Source organism: Symphodus melops (assembly GCF_947650265.1).
Source record: "Symphodus melops genome assembly, chromosome: 8".
Classification (NCBI taxonomy): domain Eukaryota; kingdom Metazoa; phylum Chordata; class Actinopteri; order Labriformes; family Labridae; genus Symphodus; species Symphodus melops.
Genome location: NC_136698.1, coordinates 18,636,878 through 18,659,881, shown reverse-complemented (window position 1 = coordinate 18,659,881; position 23,004 = coordinate 18,636,878). Strand labels below are relative to the sequence as shown.

General features: G+C 40.4%; 2 protein-coding genes and 1 long non-coding RNA gene across 3 annotated transcripts in view; 1 reads left to right on the top strand and 2 right to left on the bottom strand.

The window, feature by feature from the left end:
* suco (SUN domain containing ossification factor) overlaps positions 1-12,030 on the bottom strand; it is a 42,953-nt gene extending 30,923 nt beyond the window's left edge. Inside the window, 1 exon segment of the mRNA XM_079351382.1 lies at positions 11,705-12,030. Coding sequence (XP_079207508.1) covers positions 11,705-11,757 — 53 coding nt within the window. The 5' untranslated portion in view covers positions 11,758-12,030.
* Positions 12,031-13,539: 1,509 nt separating this feature from the next.
* Positions 13,540-19,485, top strand: tmed5 (transmembrane p24 trafficking protein 5). The gene is made up of 4 exons (XM_079349697.1): positions 13,540-13,857; positions 15,258-15,355; positions 15,773-15,953; positions 18,469-19,485. The coding sequence occupies exons 1-4, from the start codon at positions 13,675-13,677 to the stop codon at positions 18,685-18,687; spliced, it is 681 nt and encodes a 226-aa protein (XP_079205823.1). The 5' UTR covers positions 13,540-13,674; the 3' UTR covers positions 18,688-19,485.
* LOC306827707 lies at positions 19,259-22,820 on the bottom strand. The gene is made up of 2 exons (XR_013779663.1): positions 22,720-22,820; positions 19,259-22,072 (listed from the first exon to the last, which is right to left on the bottom strand). It is a non-coding gene; the product is annotated as an uncharacterized lncRNA (long non-coding RNA).
* Positions 22,821-23,004: the final 184 nt, after the last annotated feature.

The window sequence follows — 23,004 nt, the reverse complement described above, 5'->3', positions numbered from 1 at the left end:
GTCCAAACTACAAATAGCAATTGATCAGAAGCGACCTGCCCGTCTGTATTAGCATGTTCTGATCCACATTGGTTTCTATGGTAACAGGTTACACCCAGGAAATACAACAGCGAAATGGAGGACAGAGAAGTTTGTTTATTTCTGATACAAACAATTTTACAGAGCAGTCCGTCCGCCGCTGTGGTTTTGCTGCGTGTTGGTTTTATTCTTGCTGCTGGATCTACCTTGTTGTTTTATTGTCGTTATTGACGATGGCGTTGTGTTGCGCGTGACGCAGAAAACACGTTGAAACGGATCTGGATCTGTTGGATATGCATTTGAAACCACCTGAGTATGTGGTTTGAATCAGATTTGGAAAAAATTGATCTCATGTGGCTTTTTTTGTGTCCAGACTGGCAAAAAAAACAAAAACCCCACATACATCTGGATGTGCAAAAATGTTAAATTAAAAATGTGAACAAGGCCAAAGTGCCTTACGAGCCTGATGTCCACTAAAAATCTTTGACTCTTAATCAGCGTTACAACAAGCCAAGTAGTTTATGCTATAGATTTTTTTTTTTTAACTTCCAGAAACCAGTAAGTGTGCCGGTCTTTGCATGCATCTTTTTGAATTCTTAAATTGACCACAAATAGCTGAGCGGAGTTGCTGCTTGAATGAGCAACAGAGAGAGAGAGAGAGAGAGTCCATGCCTCCCTCTTGTAAATGCACAGCTTGAGGGGCAACGCTCCTCCAAACAGCAGCTCCCAATGAAGACATTGTGCAGCAAGAGAGATTGTACGCTTTAAAAATACATGGTATCGAATGATCCAATATTTTGAAAACCTTTCCTCATTGTTGTTATTTGTTGACGTCCATTGACAAGTAAAAAAGTGCATTTAACAAAATCTGTGAGCAGTGAGATGGAACGAGTCTGTGACTGCGGGGAGCCATCAGGATGATATCAGTGAACTCTATCTGTGCAGCATGAGTCCAAACAGACGGGATCACCACGGCTTGGGAACGCAACATCAGGAAGAGCGCTGGGGATAAAGGGACTGGAGGACGCAGTCATGTGACATAATGTAATTTGATAGGAAAAGCCACTTAGCCGGTGTGGGTTAGCAATGCTGGCAGAGGATACAACAATACATGTGCATTCTTAAAGTGTGTATGCATGAGAGGACACAGCAGGGGAACAAAAACTCATCAAACATTCACCAGGACTCGCTGCACGGAGCCACGTGGTCAACCATTAACAGTCTAATGTATACACTTCAAACTGCAACCTAACATGAAACAACACAGAGATGAGTGGAACAGTCAAACTCCTCCAGAGGAATCTGCACAATCAGCAGATGTGGAACAATGAGCTCGCTGTTTGGATGTTTGTGACAGATTGAATTATTCCGTCCATAAATGAAATGAAGAGATTTTGTGTCAGCAGACAGTTTAAGGAAAGCAGATTTGATGTCGTTTTTGATTTTTATATGAAAGAACGTGCCCTCGTTAGCATCAGTACACAATGTTCCTTAGCAGCCCTGCGTGTGTGTGTGTGTCTGTCAGCTGTGAACACGATGCCTCTGTACATTGCCCCCACCGTGTTGTTAAAAGGAACGTATACACAAACAGCACACATTTGTGCACACATGACTGGACCGCCAACAAAGAGGAAGGGAAGAAAAGACGACCACCCCCCCAAACACGCACGCACACACACGCACAAAGCATGACTGCTGCAAAAAGTGAGGAGCGAGGCAGATAGGGGGAGGGGAGGAGAAGAAACCAGAGAGTTTTCAGGAGGAGAAAGAATCGTGCCTTTCTCTCTGATTTAAGACGAGGAACTGGAGTGCCCAGCACTGAAATGTTGAGAGATGCGTTATAAACTGAGTTTAGAGCCATCAATTCTTCTTGACTCTTAAAGGAACAATTTCAATCTCGGTGACCCAGTTTCACGGTTAAATACACAGAAAATAATACCTCTGAAAGGTAAAACCACAAAACAAATTCAGCGCTCGGTTTTTCGAAGTCGTCCAATCAATAAGCTCCGTTTCTGCCGTTCCCTCTTGTCACACGCTAACGCTCCACGTTAGTGTGCTGACGCAGGTCTCCACCCTCCGGGTCCTTTTCACTCACTGTAAACACAAGTATTTCCATTCAAACCACAAACTCAGCCTCAGGCTGCTGGCCTTCCTTCAACTCTTAACAGCTCTACCTTTTCCAAGAAACGTCTTTTATGAGCAACAGGATCCTACAAACGAGTTCCTGCTGCAGCAAAGACAAAGAGTGTGAGCGAGGCATTTCAAGATGATTGGAGATGAGGAGTGGAGGGGGAGAGCTATGTTGATTAGGGATGTCAGGATTAATCGTGAGGTAGTTCAAAATCGATTCAGAGGTGTCACGGTTGGAATCGGTTCCCTGAAAAATGAATGGCAGTAATATGGTGAGTGTTAGCTGCTGTAGAGCAGAGGAGATTGGTTGTAATCAGCAGACGTTATCATGGCAGTGGAAGCATTTTTGATTCCCAAAGACAGAAAATGAAATGAGGTGAGAAGATTACAGACGAGACAAAAACCGCGCACGTATCGCAGGAAGGCCGAGAACAACACAGATAAGTCAACCAACATGCTGCAGCAATTCAATCCGCAGCACAACAAGACGCTTCAATGATCTCCAGATTCTCCCAAAATAAAGTTCCGCAACAACTCCAGATCCAAGTTTCACTTCACCACGCCTCCACATTAAATCTGTAACGGCGCAATCCATGTGAAACCGCTCACTTGGTGTCAGTGTGTGGTTTTTACATCGAACACTGCGGGAGCCCGACCACATCCGCAACACGTCATAAAGGTTAGCTCAGCTCGTGGACATCCTGATTTTTTTTAAGTGGGCCAAAAACAGAGTCAGACCTGATCAGTAGTACCACTTAGTCCTCTTTTTTTTTTTACAATTTGAAATATATTTGTTTTAATGTTAAATAACATAATATAAATTTTAAATAACAAAAAATAACTTATAAAGTCTGATAAACTTGCTTTGCCATCTGAATGTGACCTGACAAACGGATGGTTTTCTCAGGCTAACTCGCCTCTCATCCCTTTGGCAGAACGATCAGATTACATAATCAAAACTAGAAGTTTTAATCAACAGTAAAGAAAATGGTTCTTGTTTTTGATGATGGTTGATGGTTTGGATCACTGCCATTACACTGATACTTCAGGCTGGAGATACCAGCTTCATTTAAACACAGACAAGGTAGATAATTGATTTTTTTTTTTTTTTTACCTTAAAATCAAAACAGCCCAGCTGAGTGTCCCCTGTGAAATGTCTGTTAGCTGCAGTCTGCTGGGAGATTGTTTTGATCAGCGTGAACCGCTGGCCTGAGAAGCCTCCGTGTGTGGACTCCTCTCACCTCTCACCACCTTACACTCAGGTGAGGGCTCTCAGCTGCTTTACTTGTCAAGTCAGACTACAGAGTGAAGAACCAACACGCACAGAGTCAGGAGAGAGGGAACAGCTCGGCGAGGATGCAGGTTAAACTCTGCCTGCCATAACAACAGAAAGACTGTTAGTCTCTGATCTCAAAGCCAGAAGTTGAGATCAGGTCAGGATATTTACAAGTTTGGAAGCAGCCAGACAAAGGGAAGTGGTCTTATCTACAGGACTTTAAGGTTAAAGCAATTAAAGCTTTAACAGTTTTGTTATCTTTATTATTTTGATTCAAATGTTAATCATCTTAAAATGTCCCAAGTAATGTCTATAAATAATAAAAAATAATAATAAAGTAATGTCTATAAATAACAAAGTATTAATAAAGTAGTCTATAAATAACATAATAATAATAAAGTAATGTCTATAAATAATAAAGTATTAATAAAGTAGTCTATAAATAACATAATAATAATAAAGTAATGTCTATAAATAATAAAGTAATGTTTATAAATGGATTTTTCTGTGTGTAAATAAAGAATCAAGTCTGGAAGCACAACACGTTTGCCTGTTTCTGGATAACCTGAATGATTGATTTTCTGTTCAGGCAGTGATTGATTGATTTGTAGTTTCAGAACTAATCTGCTCCTAAACTCTGAATTCTAAGGATTCTTTCCCGAGCCATGAGACCCACTATCAGCTATGTTAAATTAAACTTTCAGAGAAATCTGTCATGCCTCAGAGTTCAGGTAAGACAGAGAGGTGTGCGTCTGGTCTGGATCATCCTGCAGCATGTAGGTCAGACATCAAGTTTGTCCTCAAAGATAACCATGTGGCTTATTCATGTAAGGTGTACGTTTAATGTTTGAAAAAAACCGTATGCACCTTCAGTTCAGAGTTCAGATAAGCTGCGTCTTTTCTCAGAAAAGAGAGAAAAAGATAAGGAAGCAGGATAAAGTCTTAGTGGAAACTCTTTAGTGTATAAGAACATGGTGATGAAAGACTTTCTTGTACATTTTAAAGATCATTCGCGTGTTAAATGTTGAAATCACTTCAGCGTTCATGTGATCTCTAACTTGCAGCTGCTGCGTCTTCTAGCTTGTCTGAATGTTTTTTGTTTGTGTTTTAGACCATGTGCCAAGTTTCGTTTGCGCTGATATGAAAGCTGTCAATCAAACCTCAGTGTGACCAAACCAACACTAAAGGCGATCGACCACAACTTCAATCCGACCTGACCCAACAAGACAGCAAGTTAGCAAACAGAATCGTGGTGGTTGAATGCTGAACAGTGAAAACATGGACGGGTTTACAGATCTGTATATATATATATTTTATTTACTTATTTACCCTTCACGCGATGCTAGCTCATGGTGACGTCTGAAGACAGACAGTGTGTGCCGTGAACTGATGATAAAGTTTGACTGCCGGGTCGTAGCCCGGTGTAGGGAAGGTGGAGCATGCTCAGAAATGAGTGGGGGATTACAAGAGCCAATCGAAACCTTTCCACATTATCTAAGGTGTGTTAGTCTGACTTTGAGAAACTTGGCTGCTCACCTATAGGCTGACTGAATGTTTAAAAAATAAAAAAAATAAATTAAAAAAATCTGACAGAAGTGAACGCACCTCTTCCCACTATTCGTATAACTCGCTCATGAAAACAAATGTAAAGTAGTCATGTTTTCTTGGAATTTGAGGTGAATTTTCAGTAACATTGCCAACTAAGTGGCACAATAAGAAGTGTAAAATATTCATGTTTTTTTTCTTGGACCTTGATGTGAATTTAAGATTATTGATAAGTACTGGCTTATTGCAATTTCACACAAACAGTAGCTTAGTTCACTAAATGCAAGCGATGTGATGTAAGTAGCTCTTGGCCACTTTCAGTTTGTCAAAGTAGCTCTCAGATGAAGAAAGGTTGGAGAGCCCTGACCTCGAGAATGTTATTCGCAGCAGCGTTTCTACTAAACAGACCGTATCTGCTCGAGAGCGTCAGAGAGAAACTAGAATCTGAGGGTGTCCAGAGACCAGCAGAGGAAAGTAGAGTCCACGTATGTTGGGACAAACATGCTCTTGATGTCAGCAGCCCCACAGTCTGACAGCGACTGAAGAGCTGGGACCTTTCAGCTCACCTTCATCATGGAGAAGCCAAGAAGCACACAGAGACCTCTCTGTGTCTCTGTTCCCAGATCGGGTACTGGGAGAGTGTACTGGTAGGAAACACAAACACCATTATCAACGTGACAACAGGATTCTGGACTCTTATGCATGTTGGCGATGAAACGAGGACTCTCTTGCGTAATAACCCCCCCACCCCCCCGAATAAGGGAACTTTAACAACGTGGGAGAACACATAGTTCATTTAACGAGAGGCTCGTCCAGCTCCTCGGTCACCTCCGTGCCAGTTAGAGGACACAGTCCTGAAATCTATCATTCAAACCTTTACTTGTTCTCAACTATTTCACAACACTTCTGACTGTGTGTTTGAGGCGCTCACCTGATGCTGAAGTTTACCCAGCCCTGCCAACTCTCAGGTTAGCTGTACAGCTGAAATGTTTGTGCAGTGAGACACACAGAGGGAGGATTGCTCAACAACTGAAGCAGTGAGCTGGGAAACCCTGACCCTGCACAGACGGCCCCTATAGACCATCACACACCCTATAGATCCACTAGAAAAAGGAAACAGGTTGGACAAGCGAAGGCCTGTGATGTTCTTACACCAGATTGATGCCAAAACACACGTTCATGGACAACTTCCTTCAGTCCCCTTTCTAATAAACTGAACAATGCATGACGACAGACCTCCACTCTTTTATCGTCACCGTTAGGAACGGATTTCAAAGAAACGGTCCACCACCAGTGTTAACATGTTTCTGTGTCATTGCTTCATGTGATGTCACTTCTTCCTTCATTTTTTTTTAATGCTTCATGTCCTGAGAATAAAACCTGTCTAAACTGGGGGATGTACCCATGCTTCTGTTTATTATAAGAGTGGAGCAACATCCTGCTGAGAAACTGCTCTGCAGATCATGTCAGACCTAAACTTTCCATTGATCAAGTCAGGAAAACAATTCCACCTCTGTGGTTGAGCTGGGCAATTAACCGAAAAATTCAAACAAAGCAATATAAGAACCTCCACGACATGGATTATGGTCGTTTGGACACCTTTTGTCTTTAGGGACGACGACACCAAACGAAAAGAAGTCAAATGAAAACACTGCGGAAAACAACAGAAATGCAAGTTATTCATTTTCTACTGTTTGAGAGAAGATCATTTCTACTTTCAAACTACAAAGTGTGGTTTTCATTCAAAGCCATGCTTTGATTTCAGTTTTCAAAATGTTCAGTCAATAACTAGAAAACAGTTAATCAGATATACATAATGCACTCTTTCATTAATAGTTGATCATATTTAAAGTAGAGAGCATGTCAGTGAACTCTGAGGGCAAAAAACTAAAACAAAATAATTGTTCATTAGTCGTATTCAAGATAAAATGTTCAATTAGTCGTGATATTGATTTGAGGTCATATCACCCAGCCGTACTCTGTATGTGTCAGATGTTCTGTAAATATGACTCTGACTTTACCATTATTAATAATAACCAGGTGGTAAATCATGGGGCTGTTGTTATGCAACATTTCATCCACATCTGTGGAGATGCTCTGTAGCTGTTACACATAAAGATGCAAGTTGGGAAGTTTTCTGAGCTGCTCAAATTTGCAGCAAAAAATATTATGATCTAAATATCTAAAGATAGGCTCACATCCTTTTTGTTTATCAAAGATCTTTTGAGTGGTTGATGGGTGGTGACATTTTAGTCGACCACGGGGATTTTTTTTTTAGTCAACAACATCCCTAGATTATAACATGTGAAGTAATGAAAAAACAATGTTAAAACATCTGTATTCTGATAGAGACGATTTTCAAAAATCGGTGACTTTGCTTTATAACCACGTACAAGGACCTAAATCACATCTAAATGTAGAGATATGAACAAAATACCACGCCTTTATACTGAACTATGTACATGTTCTAGTTGTGGAGATGTTCTGATGGTAATACATACAGTAGAGCCTTTATGTAAACAAACAGATCTCCTACAGCCATTTTCACCACATGCATTTTCACCCCAAATAACTCTGCGTACTGTAACATAATGACATCTTTATCACATTCAAAATCCATGACATTGAAGGCAGATGCTTTACATTTCTGTCGCAAAGCAATAAACGCTCCAATGATGTGATTTCACAAATATTTTAAAAACGTTAGGCAGAATAAATCTCTCGCAACTGCACAAGAAAACGTATCATTTCAACTCTTTAAACGTGGATATGTTCTGGTTTCTCTCCTCCTCTACACAAGTAAACAAAACATCCTTAGGTTGTGGACCAAACAAAAACAGCTCGGTCTTTAGGAAACTTGAGTTAAAATCTGCTGCCGTTTGATTATCCAATCAGCTAATTGATTCATTGATTACTCATTATCTAAAGCCTCTGTGTCTGCGGTCTAATCTGAAATATGATAGCAGATCCAGCTGGTCAGTTGGCTGCAGAGCGTAATCGTGTTACATCATAATAACCTTTCAAATGCTGTGAGCGTACTGTAATGCGCCTGTGCTACTGAGTCAGATGATGTGCAGCTATTTATCTCCAGTACAAACAGAAAGAGCACTGCACATTTCAAATATTTATTCTGCCTCTTCACTCACTTAATATTGACTGAATATGAAGTTAGTGAAGGACGGCAGATATTTTGAGAAAAGTTTCAACAGTGAACTGTGCAACGAGAGCCGATGTGTCGACACTAACATGAAGGCTAATGCAGAGAAAGTGTGTGTGTGAGGTGAACTGTCATTACAGTGAAATGTGCATGCTCACCCACACGTGCACACTTTGAGATGCTGATGTAAACAACAAGCAGTAAGCCGAGCTGGCATGCCAAACAGTACGATTCCTGCGTGTGAGCTGCGGCAGTCTCGCTCTAAAATACAGAGGTCACAAACAAACGGGAAGTCTCGACCGGAAATCTAAACATCAGCCCTGCGGGCAGCACGTGGTTATTAAAACCCCACAGAGTGGTCGGTGCCCAGCGACCTCCTCATACAGAGCGCCTTTCTGCTGCCTAGGAAACCTTTGGATTACTGCAAGGACTGCATTCCCCGTTTCACTGCTCTCATTGAGGACGTGTGAGAGTTGGCATGGAGGAGTGAGAGGCCCGACAGCAGCGCGCTAAAAAGCGTTTTGCATTAGTAATGAAGCCTGTGCGTGTTGTTGCACGGCCATTAGTGCAGCTGTGGGAAAGGGAAAATTTGCACTGGGTATTTAAATAAAGTAAACACCTGATCATGGCAAGTTGTTACCAGGGAAGATTTTTATTATTCGTGCAGTTAAATGTTATTTGATACTCCTGTGGTCCTTCTCTGAATATAAATCACTAACCAGGAACATGTCAACAGCTCTGCCAGTGACCTGCAGGAGGGAGAGAGCAGCACCCGGGTCGCTTTCTTTGCCTGCTATAGAGGACAAAAAGGAACGCTGAATCTTATCTGTGCAATACCTGGACTCCTAATACATGATCTAATCTATGAGAACGCCATCATTTCTCAGAAGAAAAAAAGAAAAAATGAAGGTGCAAGGGTCAAAGGCATGCACATCACCCATCCACGTCTGACTCTGTTATTGTACAACTAGTGCTTAATTTTTTTTTTTAGACATAGACGCTCGTTTTGAAAGCTTTTTATCTGAACATGAATATGCTCTGTATTATTAATAGATGAGGGCGTTTCATGAGCCTCAGACTTCAAACTTGGGCATTTAAATCTGTTCTGATGTTATGAGGAAATAAGGAGCTGCTTACAGAAACACAGGACTCAGGAATTCCTATGATTATTACTGTTGCATTGTTGGCTACACACTTGCAGGACGAGTATCATTTCCTGCAGATATTTCATTATACATGTAGATAATACTCATGTTGAGGCTGTCTATCATTACTCTGCCTCGAAGCTGTTGTTTCTGTTTGAGTCACAATAAAACAACTTCTGAGTGGATTATTTCTCACAACGGTTATAAAGGTAAAGTGATTCCACCTCCGAAAGAATAAAATCTGACAGCCAGGTTCAGAAAAGTGATAGATCGGGACTAAACACGACACAGAGGGAGGATAAACGACAAACACTCTAGATAATGGTGGCCTGTTAGCTGGCCAGTTAATCCCATTTCTCAAACCCTGCATATTGTTACCTGCTCCGTGCCTCACAGATTAAAACACTCTCTGCATGCCAGCACTGTTGGAAGGTAGCTGTGTGCTCTGTGCTGTAGTTTAATGTGTTTACATGTTTGGATGTTTTAACAGATCAGGACAGGTTGATTCATCTATTTTTGCATTTTTAAAGTATTTGGCAGTAAATGTATAACTAACTAGAGTTTTATAACCAACTATTATCCCAATGATTAAACCCAAGATCAAGTTCTCATTCCTTAAAAGTCCAACAAAAAAAACAAACATCTATACCTTCAACATGTTGTCACGTTAATGTTAAAGTTAACCTATTACGCTGATTCCCATTCTAAAGCTTACATACAGTTTAGTGTTACAAAGCTTGGAGTTCGTTGTAAACGTAGGCAAAGGTTCAGATCATGAGGGAAACGCGTGCTGGTGTGATCTCAGGATGAGTCTGCAGAGGGTGCTAAACAGCTCGTACTACAAATCACATGACCGTTCCCCGATATGAAAACAAGAAAGAAACAGGACTTCAAGCCTCTACGTATTCATACTCTCTCTTCTCCCAGCATTGGAGAGCAGCCCTGGCAGCCCTGCAGTGTTCTGCCCACCAACGGTTCTAGAGAGCTGACAAATCACTAAAAAAGTGGTGAAGTGGGGAGGGGGGGGCTTAAAGAGACAGCAGCTGAAATTAGGGTTTTTAGTGAAGCCAGAATGAGATTTAAAAAAAAAAAAAAAAAAGGTGCAAAATGACACCACAGGTTTCATAGAGTGACAACATGAAAGGTGGAAATGACTAGAAGATTAGATCTTTAACAAAGGCTCATTCTGCGGAAATTCTTTTTCAAACGGCTCCCAATCGTGTTAACTCAAACATCATTTGATGCATAATATGGAGTATTAAATACAGTTCAATATTATTGCTGACCACCATTGACTGTCTATTATTAACCATATATTAATCCATTTACTCATATATTCATATTTGTTTATTTGCTCATTTCAGTATATGATTTCCAACACAACATACATCATACACTATTTTCTCAAAATACTAAAACACTGTTTTACAATACTGAAACTGTTTATGTTTACCTTTACATAAATCAAATTACCAACACATACTGAAATAATCGATTAAAGTCATCTCAATGTTACATTGACTCAACAAGCTCATTTCTCATTACTCTACATTCAATAATATTTTATCAGCGGTTTATATTATTATCCAGTGTTCACTGCAGATACAGAAACACGCCAATCTCCTTCTGATGTAGTTAGAGCATGGACTTCAATATGTGTCCAGAAACACAATCAAACCATGTCGACACATTTTCATTAGGAAAACAACAAGAACAGAAATCCAAGGCACCAAGTATTGATCCAAGTGTGGACAGCATTTATGTACAAGGCTAACAATGTGAGCATTTTGTCCACAAATTCAAAGACATTCTTACTTGTCTTTATTTCATAGCTTTAGAGAATCAATCCTCACACAGACTCCAACACGATTTCAAGACCTTCACTTGGACTTCTTCAGCATTTTTTAGATGTCTCATTTGATTAATTGAAAGAAATATGTCATAGTGAAATGATGGTGAATTGAGCAGATAATAGAGTATATAAATGCAGCATCAGAAGTGTTTTTCAGGAAGTCTTTGTTGACGTTAGCAGCTCAAAGAACAATAACGTCTTGTGTCAACTTCACTGGTGAAGGTTAGCTAGCCATGCTGCTAATCAACAGCTGCCGAGCTAACCTACTAACCCACTAAAACCATTTGGATAACCAGTTAAACCAACTGGATTAAAAACGTGCTGATGCTCCTTTTTTTAACCGTGGCAGTTTAACGGAACATCTTATCAAGCGGTGTGGTTAACATCCGATAGTGTTGGTGATGTTAGCAGGGAGGATTCATGTCCCCTCACACAGTTTGTGACTGACGGATACTCTGCGGCAAAGACACCGAGAGAAAAACAACAGACAGACTGACAGACAGCTCTCTGAGCGGCAAACATAGTGTCTAAGGTTCCCATGTCTGACATGTGGTTCATGGTGTGGATGGAGGTGAGCTTACCAGCACAGGAGAGCTGCGATGAGGCACACCAACAAACCGCGCAGCCTCTTCATTATCTTCCAGCGGGGACCAACATCCTCGCTCTGTGGGGTTGTTTCTGACCTCTCACTGCTTCACACAACACCGAAGACAGACACTGTGTGGGCTGAGGCTCTGCTGTGACAACAAATGAACGAACGAGTGTCCTCTGTGGATAAAAAAAAGTACAAATGAGGTGTGCTAGTGTTCATTGTGCGGACCGGTTGTCCGCCTCTTTTCCAGCTTTCCTATCCACTGCCTCTTGACAGGCAGCTGCCTCTCGGTAAGTTCAACCCCTGCTTCGCTTTCGACCAATAAAATCCAACCTGTGAATTATTTCACCAATCACATGACACGTAATAACAGCGTAAACCAGAAAGTCTCCTCCCTCTTTGATTGAGGATGAGTTGGTCGCAGTGGAGCAGTACGCGTCACCTATTTGTCGATAAGTCGATTACAAAAAACATGCAACATCATGTTACAACAAGGTGACGTCATAAACGGTTTAAAGTTTTATTTAATTTTCGATAAACACGTGCAGCTCTGAGAGAAATTATGTTAAAGTCATTAAACGAGGTGTGAGGTGACTGCCTGAAGGAACATTGTGTACTTTTTTCCCCCTTCATCCCAAAACACATTAAAACAGTACAAAAACGTTTACAAAGGAAAGGAACACGTTCATTATATTACTTCATGTTTCATTAATTGCATTGTTAAATGGAGATTAATCCAAAGTGACAGAACAGATCGAGAGGGAACTTGATTTTTGCATTAAACTTTATTTGAAAGTAGAAATATATAAATAGTTAAGACATATATAATGCAATGAAAAACACAAGTACAAACAAACTGGCAACTTAATAATAATATTCTAAGGTGTATAAATATTCACAGTCTATGGGTGTAACCCAATTTCCACTCTGTTAAATATACATTCATGAATGTAACACTTTCTAGTAGATTATTTACGAAAGCTTTCGTCATTCCTGACCATAGTTGGACAATATAAAGAAATGACAGAGCATGAAGAATGATTTCTAAAAAAATATAAGTTGCAAGGTTATCAAATTTTAAATTTTCAAGGCTTGTCCTGATGGGTCATGGTATGGGTTTCTTATTAGTCAGTTGTTCCATCGTTAAAATACACATTTGTGGGGTTTTTTAACTTTATTTTGCAGTTTTCCATGAACAAACATACAATTGTCATACATAGACAGAAGGAAAGTAAATAAAAGAAAAAGAAAAAGAAAAAAACCCCACCCCCCTAAATCAAATAAACAGAAAAATACAAGAGCAAATACAAAAATAGTCAGGCAGGGACCTCTCATCATATGTTGAGTGGATTGATACTTCAAGCACGTTACAAAGCATTTTTAATTATCCGGTACAACTGGTGTTAAGTATGTTATTGAAAGGGAAAACCTTCTACAAATTCTATAAAGGGACTCCAGGTCAAGGTGAAGTTTCTCAGTTTCTCCAAAGGTATAAAAGATAGTACATCCCTCATCCACTGCAGGAACGGCGGGGCTGAACTTGATTTACAATTAATAAGTATGAGTCTGTTTTTTAACAGGTTCATATTGGGTTTCTTTTCAGGCTATGTGCATACTGTACAAGTACATGGTCCACGCGGTGAATAAAAAGAACTATATATCCCAGACTGCATTTCGACAACGGATTCGAAAGTTCGCCTGTTTTTAATGTAAATGAATACGAACTTGCATATGCAGTAGATGATTCACTTATTTATATCAACATAAAACGGGTAAATGTATCAGTGTTTGAAGTAGCATGTATATCAAAGTGTAAACATTTCTGAACAGGCGGGGTCCTGACACTCGTCAGAATATTTATACAGAAGTGAAGTTTGGACGAACACAGCCGCTCACAGATACAGACACAGCGGCGACGAGTTGTGTCTCCATTTGGGCCTATTCAAACTTTCAGGCACCATGGAGGTGTCCCGGGTGCTTCTGCGTGTCCTATCCGTGTTTGTCGCTCTGTTCTCGGACAGGTTCGTCTCTGGCTTTTCTCAGTCGATGGACAGTGACTTTACGTTCACTCTCCCTCCGGGTCGGAAGGAGTGTTTCTACCAGACTATGAAGAAAGATGCCTCTCTGGAGATTGAATATCAGGTCAGATATAGCTGCATGAAATTATAACTTTAGAAAAACAAATGTAGACTAGCTGTCTGAATGTCAGATGAACGATAACACCGCTGTAATTCTGTCCAAATGATGATCGATACTTTCGATACAACGTGTGTTAAGAAAAGTAATCAAAAGTTCATTAGACCCGTGTCTGGGAGAGAAATGAAGCGCTTAAATCCACAAATAAGTTTACATTGTTAAAGCATATGTTGACACCAAAATCCTGCCAACATTTGTTTTACTTACAATTTTGAATGCAGGACTTTGCCTGCATTATTTTGATGATTAAACCCAATAAATGAGCCAAAAACTGACCAATGTCTGTGGTATGAAAGCAGCTGATGACATTGTTTTGATATTGTGACAACCCTGACACCTGGTAGACTTAGTCTTTCATTCATCTTGAAGGAAAAGGAGCAGCAAGAAGAAGAATATTGTTTCATAATTACCTCTTGCACAAGAAAGCACATAGTTATATAAAATAAAATATCTGCAGGCGAATGCAGCCTCTGACTTCCAACTATAGTTAACATTTAAAGATCATAACATGACTTACATGTAAAAACTAGTTTTACCTAGCTTTCATTGTTTTATATTCTTTGATTTCTGTTTTGAAGTTGTTCCACAAAGTATTCCTGTGTTCAGGTTTTTTTTTCCAAGATTGTCTTTTGCTAGCTTTTAACATACTTGGCAGAATATTATAATCTACTAATAGTTGGTCAGATATTGATCAATCAATCGTTGAGTCATATGAAATAGATTTTGATATTTTCACTTTAATTTAATTTACTTATCATTTCAACTAAAGATTTCCATCAACCATGATAACAGCTAAAAACGTAGTTCCTTTTATGTCAAACCTTCGATATATATTTTAGTGTCAATGTTTTTTGTTTGTTTTTTTAAGATTATGATTAGCATCAACATAGTGGTTCTCATTTCCTTAGTAGTTCATGTAAACGGCTCTGTTACACTGCCGTGTTAAACAAAATGATGTGTTGAGTAAAAAGAGAGGCAGCAGGTTGGGTCACTTAATTCTATATTCATATAGTTAGGAACCTGTTATTCAGGAAATGATAACGCTCACAGCGCTAAATGAACTCTTGAGATGGATTTTCTGGTGTGTCAAGATGTTATGGGACTAAAGGGAGGTGGCCGCGGATTGAGAGACGTTCAAAGCATGTGTCACGTCTGTTGTAGTGTCCACCATGGAGGACAGGCCAGTGGAGACCTTGAGAGGAAAAACTAACATTCCTCAAATTGTATGTTTAAAAATCAATCAAGTGCTACCTCTGTCGATGGAGAAAATATCCATTCAAACTGACAAACAGAAATGTGACCATGTCAGTTATTTTACTCTTTGTTTTGTCCTCACCTGTCCGCAGGTATTAGACGGTGCAGGTCTCGACGTAGACTTCACAATCTCCTCTCCTTCTGGCCAAGTACTGTTCAGCGACTACCGCAAGTCAGACGGCGTGCACACGTAAGTTACTCACATGATTCAGGAGATGGACTTAAGTTACAAGCCGAGGTTGTTAAAACCTTAAATACCTTTATGCTTTTCCATATCCAATTTTAAAATGTACACTGTGCACCTGAAATCCAGCCCGACTCAGAAATCTGTCGTTTGACTCTAAAGTCAGGTCTGAATCTGCCTGATATCGTACAGTGGAGATTCAATTAAAATACACAACTACGCAAACATATTTGAGCAATGAAGACAGTGTGCAGGAGTTTTGTTTGAGAAATAAATACCCAGGACTTGTGTTTTTGTTATCATCGTATTGAAGCAGTCGTGGCTATAACTTGCTTTGGTTAGTATGGCATTGTAGTTTGGAATTCAGCCTTTATACCAACCCGGTCACCAAGTTGATCTCTCACTTCCTGTTCTCTCCTGCAGGATTGAAACAGAGGATGGAGACTACATGTTCTGCTTTGACAACACGTTCAGCTCCGTCTCTGAGAAGCTCATCTTCTTCGAGCTGATCCTGGACAACATGAGCGCAGACGAAGACCCCGACGACTGGAAGGAGTACGTCCATGGAATAGATATACTGGACATGAAGCTGGAGGACATCATGGTGAGTGCAACACGCTGTACACTCCATTTGATTTACATTCTGACGGATTGTTTCAATCATCAGTCAGAAGCACAAACTGTGTTAGTCTGTTCCTCGTTGGCGTTTGTCGGACTTTGTCCCTCTCTTGTTGTCTCCTGCTGTGACTGTTGTCTCTGCTCATAGAGTGACATGTGGGGCAGAGTGACCCAACAAGCTGCCAACAGAATAACACACAGTCCACCACACACATCCTTCCACCAACACAGGCGAGAAAGAGAAGTAGAGCTGGAAATGTGATGAAGATATATTTGGTCAAGAACAAGGTTAAGTTTTTGTGATAATCACAAATCATGGGGCGCTGGTGGCTCAGTGGTTCGTTCGCACGGCCCCTCGTGTATGGAGGCTTGTAAACCTGCAAGCGAGCAGCGCAAGTTGAAATCCAACCTTTTGCTCCTTTCCTGCATGTCGTTCCCCATTCTCTGTCTCCTTGATTTCCTACTTCATTCACTGTCCTATATCTCCACTAAAGGCACAAAAATCTTTTTTTTTTTCTTTTTTTTTTTAATAGCGTCATCAGAGATCTTACCAACATCTCATTTACCTCACTGCAAATGTATTTTTAAAAAAAAACAAGTTTTGCTGACCACGTCATGTTTTTTTAGCGAGCGGTGTCTTTTTTCAATAGTTTCCACTGAGGAGAGATTGTTCTCAGCAGAAATCCGAGCACTCAAGTTGAAATTCTTTCAACTTTTTCGAAAGGCGCTGTTGACGTCGCCAGCGCTTTTTTTTTTTTCTTTGTTCCTTTTTCAGAGCACCTGAATTATTAATTTCTGTCCAAAAGATAATTTAACCAAAATCTTAAAAAATGACCAACACTGCCTTTAACAGCTAAAATACCTGATTTATGGTTCGTTCAAATGATCAGTAAGGGTGAAATAAAGCTGATCTATTTGAAGGAACAAAAAACGAGACAGCTGTGAAAGTGAACTCTGAAACTCTGAGGAAGAAGTCGTGAAAGCACTGAGCCGTGTTTCTCGCCTCCAGCACAGTCTCACGAGAGACTCGACAGTTTCAGACGTTGGCTAGGGTCGGCAACGCTCTGCTGGACAACCAAACTTCTCCCCCTCTGTGAGTTAGAAACCCAGACTCGGTTCATCACTGCAACACGGGCAAATGGAAAAACCCTGATGTATTCAAAGTCACAAGGAGGCACAGGAATAGAGCGTGTCATGAACTGTCACCTATTATCCGAGGGCGGCCAATTGTTTCAGTTGATCCACAAGCAGCCTGCGTCACTCCTCCCAGAGCGACCTGATCTGTGTCAGAAGTCACACAAAGACTAGCTCAAAGACGGGAAATTAAAGTTCCAGCTGTGGAGGAAGTAGTGTTGTCATGAAGGAAGGAAAACACCTGAAGGAGCCAAGGAAGGCAAATGATCTCTAAACAGACTACACACACTGTTACATAACATAACCCTCAACCTATGTGCACAGGTTACCAGAGGCCTATACTACGAAGCGAGTTCAACATATCCAGGGTCTCTTTGGGTTATCTGGTTTAACAAACCCTGACATACGAGATCATGATTATCAGTCCTACGATGCTGGTTATCAACCTGATCCGTCAACCCAGAGCTGCCAAGAGCGCGTTCATGTAAAAGGGGCGGAGTTAGCGTCCTTTAACCTATCACAATCATCACAGCGTCTGCCGTCAGCAGATCGTCATATCTACAAACATTATCTTTACAAAAACTACAAACTATATTAACAATATAAATACATTAAGACAAACAGGCCCATCGTTAGTTCACCTTAGAACTGACTATAAACCGTTTCTTCCCTGAACTGAATGTGTTGCTCTGACTCTTTAAAGCGGAGAGTAGAACAGGTTTTATAAGCTATATATAAACTGCAGCTCTGACCATCACAAACAGAGCAACTTTGAGAAATTAAACTTTAATGAAAACACAATTCAAAGCCACAGCTCTTGTAGCGAGCAGCAGCAGGTGATCGTTTCTGGTGACCCCGATGTCTGATGGTGGTTTTTAGTTTTGGTTTTATGATGGTCTTGAAGATGTTTTTTTCATAATCTGTGTGTCAGGTTGTCACCCGATGTCTGCCCGTATTTACATCATTAATGTTTGATGTTCGTTTCTCATGTCTGAGTCTAATTGCTTTTGTTTTCTGGATGTTGTCTGTTTTTCACCTGGTCGCAAAGTAAATGCCACCTCGAGGACGGTTGAACAGTATTCCTGATAGCCTCGCATTTTTGTTGTTTTGTTGTGCCCTGTGTACAGAGGCAGTAGTCCTGGACGCAAACAGGTTCGACCCCCGTCTTCACATTCTGCTGCGTGTTATTCCCCTCTCTCTCGCTCCAGTGTTCTTCTCTCTCTCCATTATCCTGAACTTCAAATAAAAACATCCAAAGCCACAAAATAATCTAAAAACAATGCCATACATTATTTTATTTTTTTCAAAAACATGTTTTAATCTGATCAAATAAAAGTTATGTTGGTTCATGTGTCTCCTCTCTGCAGGACACCATCAACAATGTGAAGGCACGTTTAGGGAAGAGCGTGCAGATCCAGACGGTGCTGCGGGCGTTCGAGGCTCGCGACAGAAACCTGCAGGAGAGTAACTTCGACAGGGTGAACTTCTGGTCGGTGGTAAATATGGTCGCCATGATGTTGGTGTCGGCAGTTCAGGTCTACCTGGTCCGCTCACTGTTTGAAGACAAGAGGAAAGTGCGCACATAACAGCGCCCGACACGGCGGGATAGAGAGACTAACTCACCAGCACACAGGAACCTTTGGGAACGTTTTTCTGCATTTCTCCTGACTATTCATTCAGGAAGTCATCCACACACATTCACACTCGCACACACACCTACACACACTTAAACTGACATCTGGAGTCCACACTGTTGTTGCTCTGATCTTCAGCACACTGGAGTCAAAGGGACACTGATCAGTCTGTGATCAGGAACAGAAACTCTCTGAGTCTCTCCTTAAAACTTGTGTTTTTATAGCCTTACTTCAGCTGCTTTTATTCTTCCCAGAAAGTGAAAAGCGAGTATTTTTCTATCGGAGTCTAAAGTTACACTTTCAGCTGCCAAAATGTCCTCTCTTTTTTTTCCAGACATGTTTTTATTTGAACTAGATGAAGAAACGATCCGTCTGAAGAATGGATTTCTGCCAAACAGAAGTGGGAAACACGTTTGTGTGGGTGTCTTTGTACTGAGAAGCCTTTTTGTCTGTCAGGGACCTTTTTGAATATGTCTCCTTTTGCCACCTTGTGATGTTTGTCAATAGTATAGTTTTTCAGATGCAGATACCAACATCAGAAAAGAATCCACGGGTAAAATACCCTCATTTTCTGCTGTGCCAAAACTTCAAATGTGTCTTCCTCTACAAAGCGTCCAGCTGAAGTCAAAGCGAGTCAATAACAGCTTGAAAGGTTTTCCTGCCACACACTTGAAGCAGTTTTTTCAAAATATTCTTCAGATGATTTTAAAAAAGGTGAGATTGCAAAATAAAGCAGCTTCCTGTTAAGAATCAGGTGTTCTGCATCACTCTTAAGAGGACATGTTATAAAAGGAAACAAGCTGCTGCTACATTAGCTTAAGTTCATTTAGTTTCTCAGCTGAATTCTCGTCAGGCTGCTTAAAATGTACTGCACCAGGCCATACAACCAGTTGTCAAAGTCTCAATACTTTGTGGCCATACCATGTTTTCTTTTTTTCTTTTTTTTTTATTACAGAACAATCTGTTATTTTGTTTAGCAAAATAATGAAAATGTACCAACACTTTAGACGTTCAGTCATGTTTTTTGCCATAAGCTGCCGTGAGAGAAAGAGGGGGTGCAGTGTCCACGTTACACTTTTAAGATGGCATGTTAGCATGCAGTTACCATAAGACAGTGTGCAGGAGTTTGTCTGCAATCCTTTTTAACTGGACCAAGAAATTAAGCATGACTGGTTGTCTAGGACTTCTATTGTTGCCATAGTATCAAACGGGTAGTGATGTTGTGTGATTGTTACTAAAATCATATTAAGTTTTGATCATTTTGAGTTTATACAGCACTGTAGTAATCACGTCCTGTCAATACAGGTTTAATAAAATCGTTGTTAGACAATAACATGTAGAGGTGCTTGGTATTTGCAAATATTTCAGTCTAGGTATCAGAATCTGTATGAGGATGAACTCACAGCTTCTCTGGAAGAGTCAGACAAACTTTTTGCAGATGATCAGGTTTTGGCTGAGATGGCTAAAGATGCTGCTAACAATGCTAACACAGTTCCTTGGCACTTTAAAGTACCCTGAAGTTGTAGAAGAAGAAACTGCTTCCCTCCTCTCCTGGTGGCCTGAGTGCCACCGAGCTCATGCCTCCCGCCTGCTGGGTGAGGGTCAGAGGGTTGGATGGTGGTGGGGAGGGTGTCCGCTTACAGCCACCTACTGTGTGAAGATGTTCAGCTGCCTCTCTCTCTGGTGACACGAGTCTATTTCTATCCTCCTGACACCTGCAAGGTCATTAGCACTACTGCCTCACTTGTCTTTATGTTAATTCTACTTTGTTGACCGTCAGTTCAATCCAACGTGATCATTGCACTGACGCCACTGAACAACATGTTTTCATTGGAGCATGATCTAAAGTATGTTTTGGGGGGTTTCTACATTCTGTGCGTGAAGTTGTTTGGTTGTATTCAGACTCTACATTGGCCTGACTTCATGTTTTCACTTCTTTATTAATCCTGAGCACAGTTGAAATGGTCGGAGGTTCCATGTGTCCATCTTCAGAGTTTTCTCTGTACTGTAAAATAAAGATTCAGTGAGTCTAATCAATGTGAAGATTATGGAAGCCCTACAGGGACATGAGTTTAAACTTCAGCTTAAATCAAACCTGTGCACATGACATTTCTTGTGCTTTTGAGAAAGTTTTACGTGCTCAAAATCATTTTCTATTTCTAACTGGAATGTTCATTGGAAAGTTTCAAGTGCGCGCATGAGTTTTTCATGTCCAAGTAGAAGTTCTGTGTTTACAATGGGTTTTCTTTCCATGTGTGCACACAAATGAACCAGAAGCTAACCCATTTTCATCAGAAAAGTTATTGTGCTCTTGGTAAAGTTCCCCCCCTTAAAAAGTGTGTTCATGCTCATAGGCTTTTTGCTAATTTTTCATGTGCACAAGAAAGTTTTACATGTGCACAAGAAAGTCTTTGTGTGACTGACAAGGTTTTTACATGTTCAACAGAAATTTTGTCACAGAAATTTTTTTTTAGAGCAATGAGAAAGCCTTGTGTAAGCACCTTAAACTCTCTGACATACTGTAGCTCTGGCTCACAGAGATGGGAGAAGACCAATGAACTCACCTCATGATATAGAATGACTGACAAAAACTTTCTGATGCACAGGCTAAACTTTGTCATTGGTAGGGTACTAAGAGAACTTACATTTTTTCCAGCCCATGTCCCTTCAAGATTAGGGTCTCTGTAGAATACATTAGCTTAATGTTGGACGTGCTACAAAACCTTACGCAGTCTGTCTAAAAAAATTTCTTTCTTTTTTTTTTCTTTTTTTTTTTTTTTTACCCCTGCAGTTACAATCAGGATAGATTTTTAAAAGAATTTCTAAGTTACTGAGAAGGAATTAGTGTTTGATTTGACAGCAGCACAGTTTGATCAATCCTTTCTCCTCGTGAAGCAGCATTGAGGACACGGGAGTGTGACCTGTTTCACATATTTATATGTCTAATGTCCGGTAGTTATAAATGTGTATGAATTAAACATTGTCTGACCTGTGTTCTTAATGAGCTCATACAAACCTGATTTACATATATTGTACATGGTCACAGCCTGTAAACCGTGACTTGGTGGAGAACAGCGCCTCCCTCAGGTGTCTTCAGGACTGAGCTGCTGTTTTCTTCTGGACCGGCAGCTGCACAGGACGGATGGTGAGGCAGTCTTTCAGAGAAGCTGAGAATCTCGTTGAATGCACACGCTGATGTGCTGTGAAGCTGAAAGGACAGACGGGATGAAGTTCTCATCTTTCTCCCTCATCCTCACAGAGTGAAGCCTTTAGTGAGGATACTTGCAGGATGATCAGACTCTGTGACTAAGATCCACAAGGACAAACCTGCTCGCAGCTGGAGAAAAATATGATCATGTTAGAGCAGAATGACACAATAAATGTGAATTGTTGAAGAGTTGTTTTTTATATCCTCCTGACACCTGCAGAGTTAGAATCAATCCTTTATCTGACTTTGGCCCGCCAATGTGTAGTTATCTTTTAAAGTTGTAACCTGCAAACTGATTTTTACAAAGTCTATCTGCAGTGTGCTTTGAGCTCCTTGTGTTAAACAGATCCTAACGGGGGGCCATATAAAAAGCTTTCAATAAAATCATGACTTTCTCTTTTATGAGTTTGGTATGCTTTGTACGTCTGTAACATGAATCATTATCAACGTCAATCTATTTTATAACCAGACAAACAGAAGCTGTAATGACACAAAATATATGGAAATGACGAGAGGTTAACAGACAAGAAGCTTATTGTATGGTGGCCTTGAAGGTCAAGTGCAAAAAACTTTTCATAAAATGGAAAATTGTTTAGGGAAAAAAATATTTCACAAACAAAAAAGTGTTTTTCAACCACTTACGAAAACAAAAAACGTGCTCTATTTCTACTCTATCTTGTTAATTAGGAAACTTACATAACACATTTTTTTTAACTATATTGTTCTCGTTCTATATTTTAAGAAGCATATAATTTGTTTCACGTTGCAGAATTAACCGTCGTGCTTGGTGTTTCCTTTGACACTAAGCTGCAGCTCACAGGTTTGCTCCTTACAAAGCTAACATCATACTGCTGTCTGTGCTTTGGGATGCTGCTGAGTGACAGAGAAAAAATGACACTGACAGAAAGGACTCAGCATTTCAACATCATTATAAAAGGTTCAATTAAGAAGGCTTAGTTACCTGACGACTGGAATGTAAGGTTGTGCGCGTGTGGGTCTTGAGACGGGCCAACAATGTTAAACAGACACCTAGAGAAGAAGGAGACGTGAAGTCAAGTCAC

Excerpts from the sequence above, each read along its gene's own strand:
- tmed5 (XM_079349697.1), top strand. The coding sequence starts at position 13,675 with ATGGAGGTGTCCCGGGTGCTTCTGCGTGTCCTATCCGTGTTTGTCGCT. Across the intron at positions 15,356-15,772 it reads AAGTCAGACGGCGTGCACAC|GATTGAAACAGAGGATGGAG; the intron begins GTAAGTTACTCA and ends TCTCTCCTGCAG. Across the intron at positions 15,954-18,468 it reads TGAAGCTGGAGGACATCATG|GACACCATCAACAATGTGAA; the intron begins GTGAGTGCAACA and ends TCCTCTCTGCAG.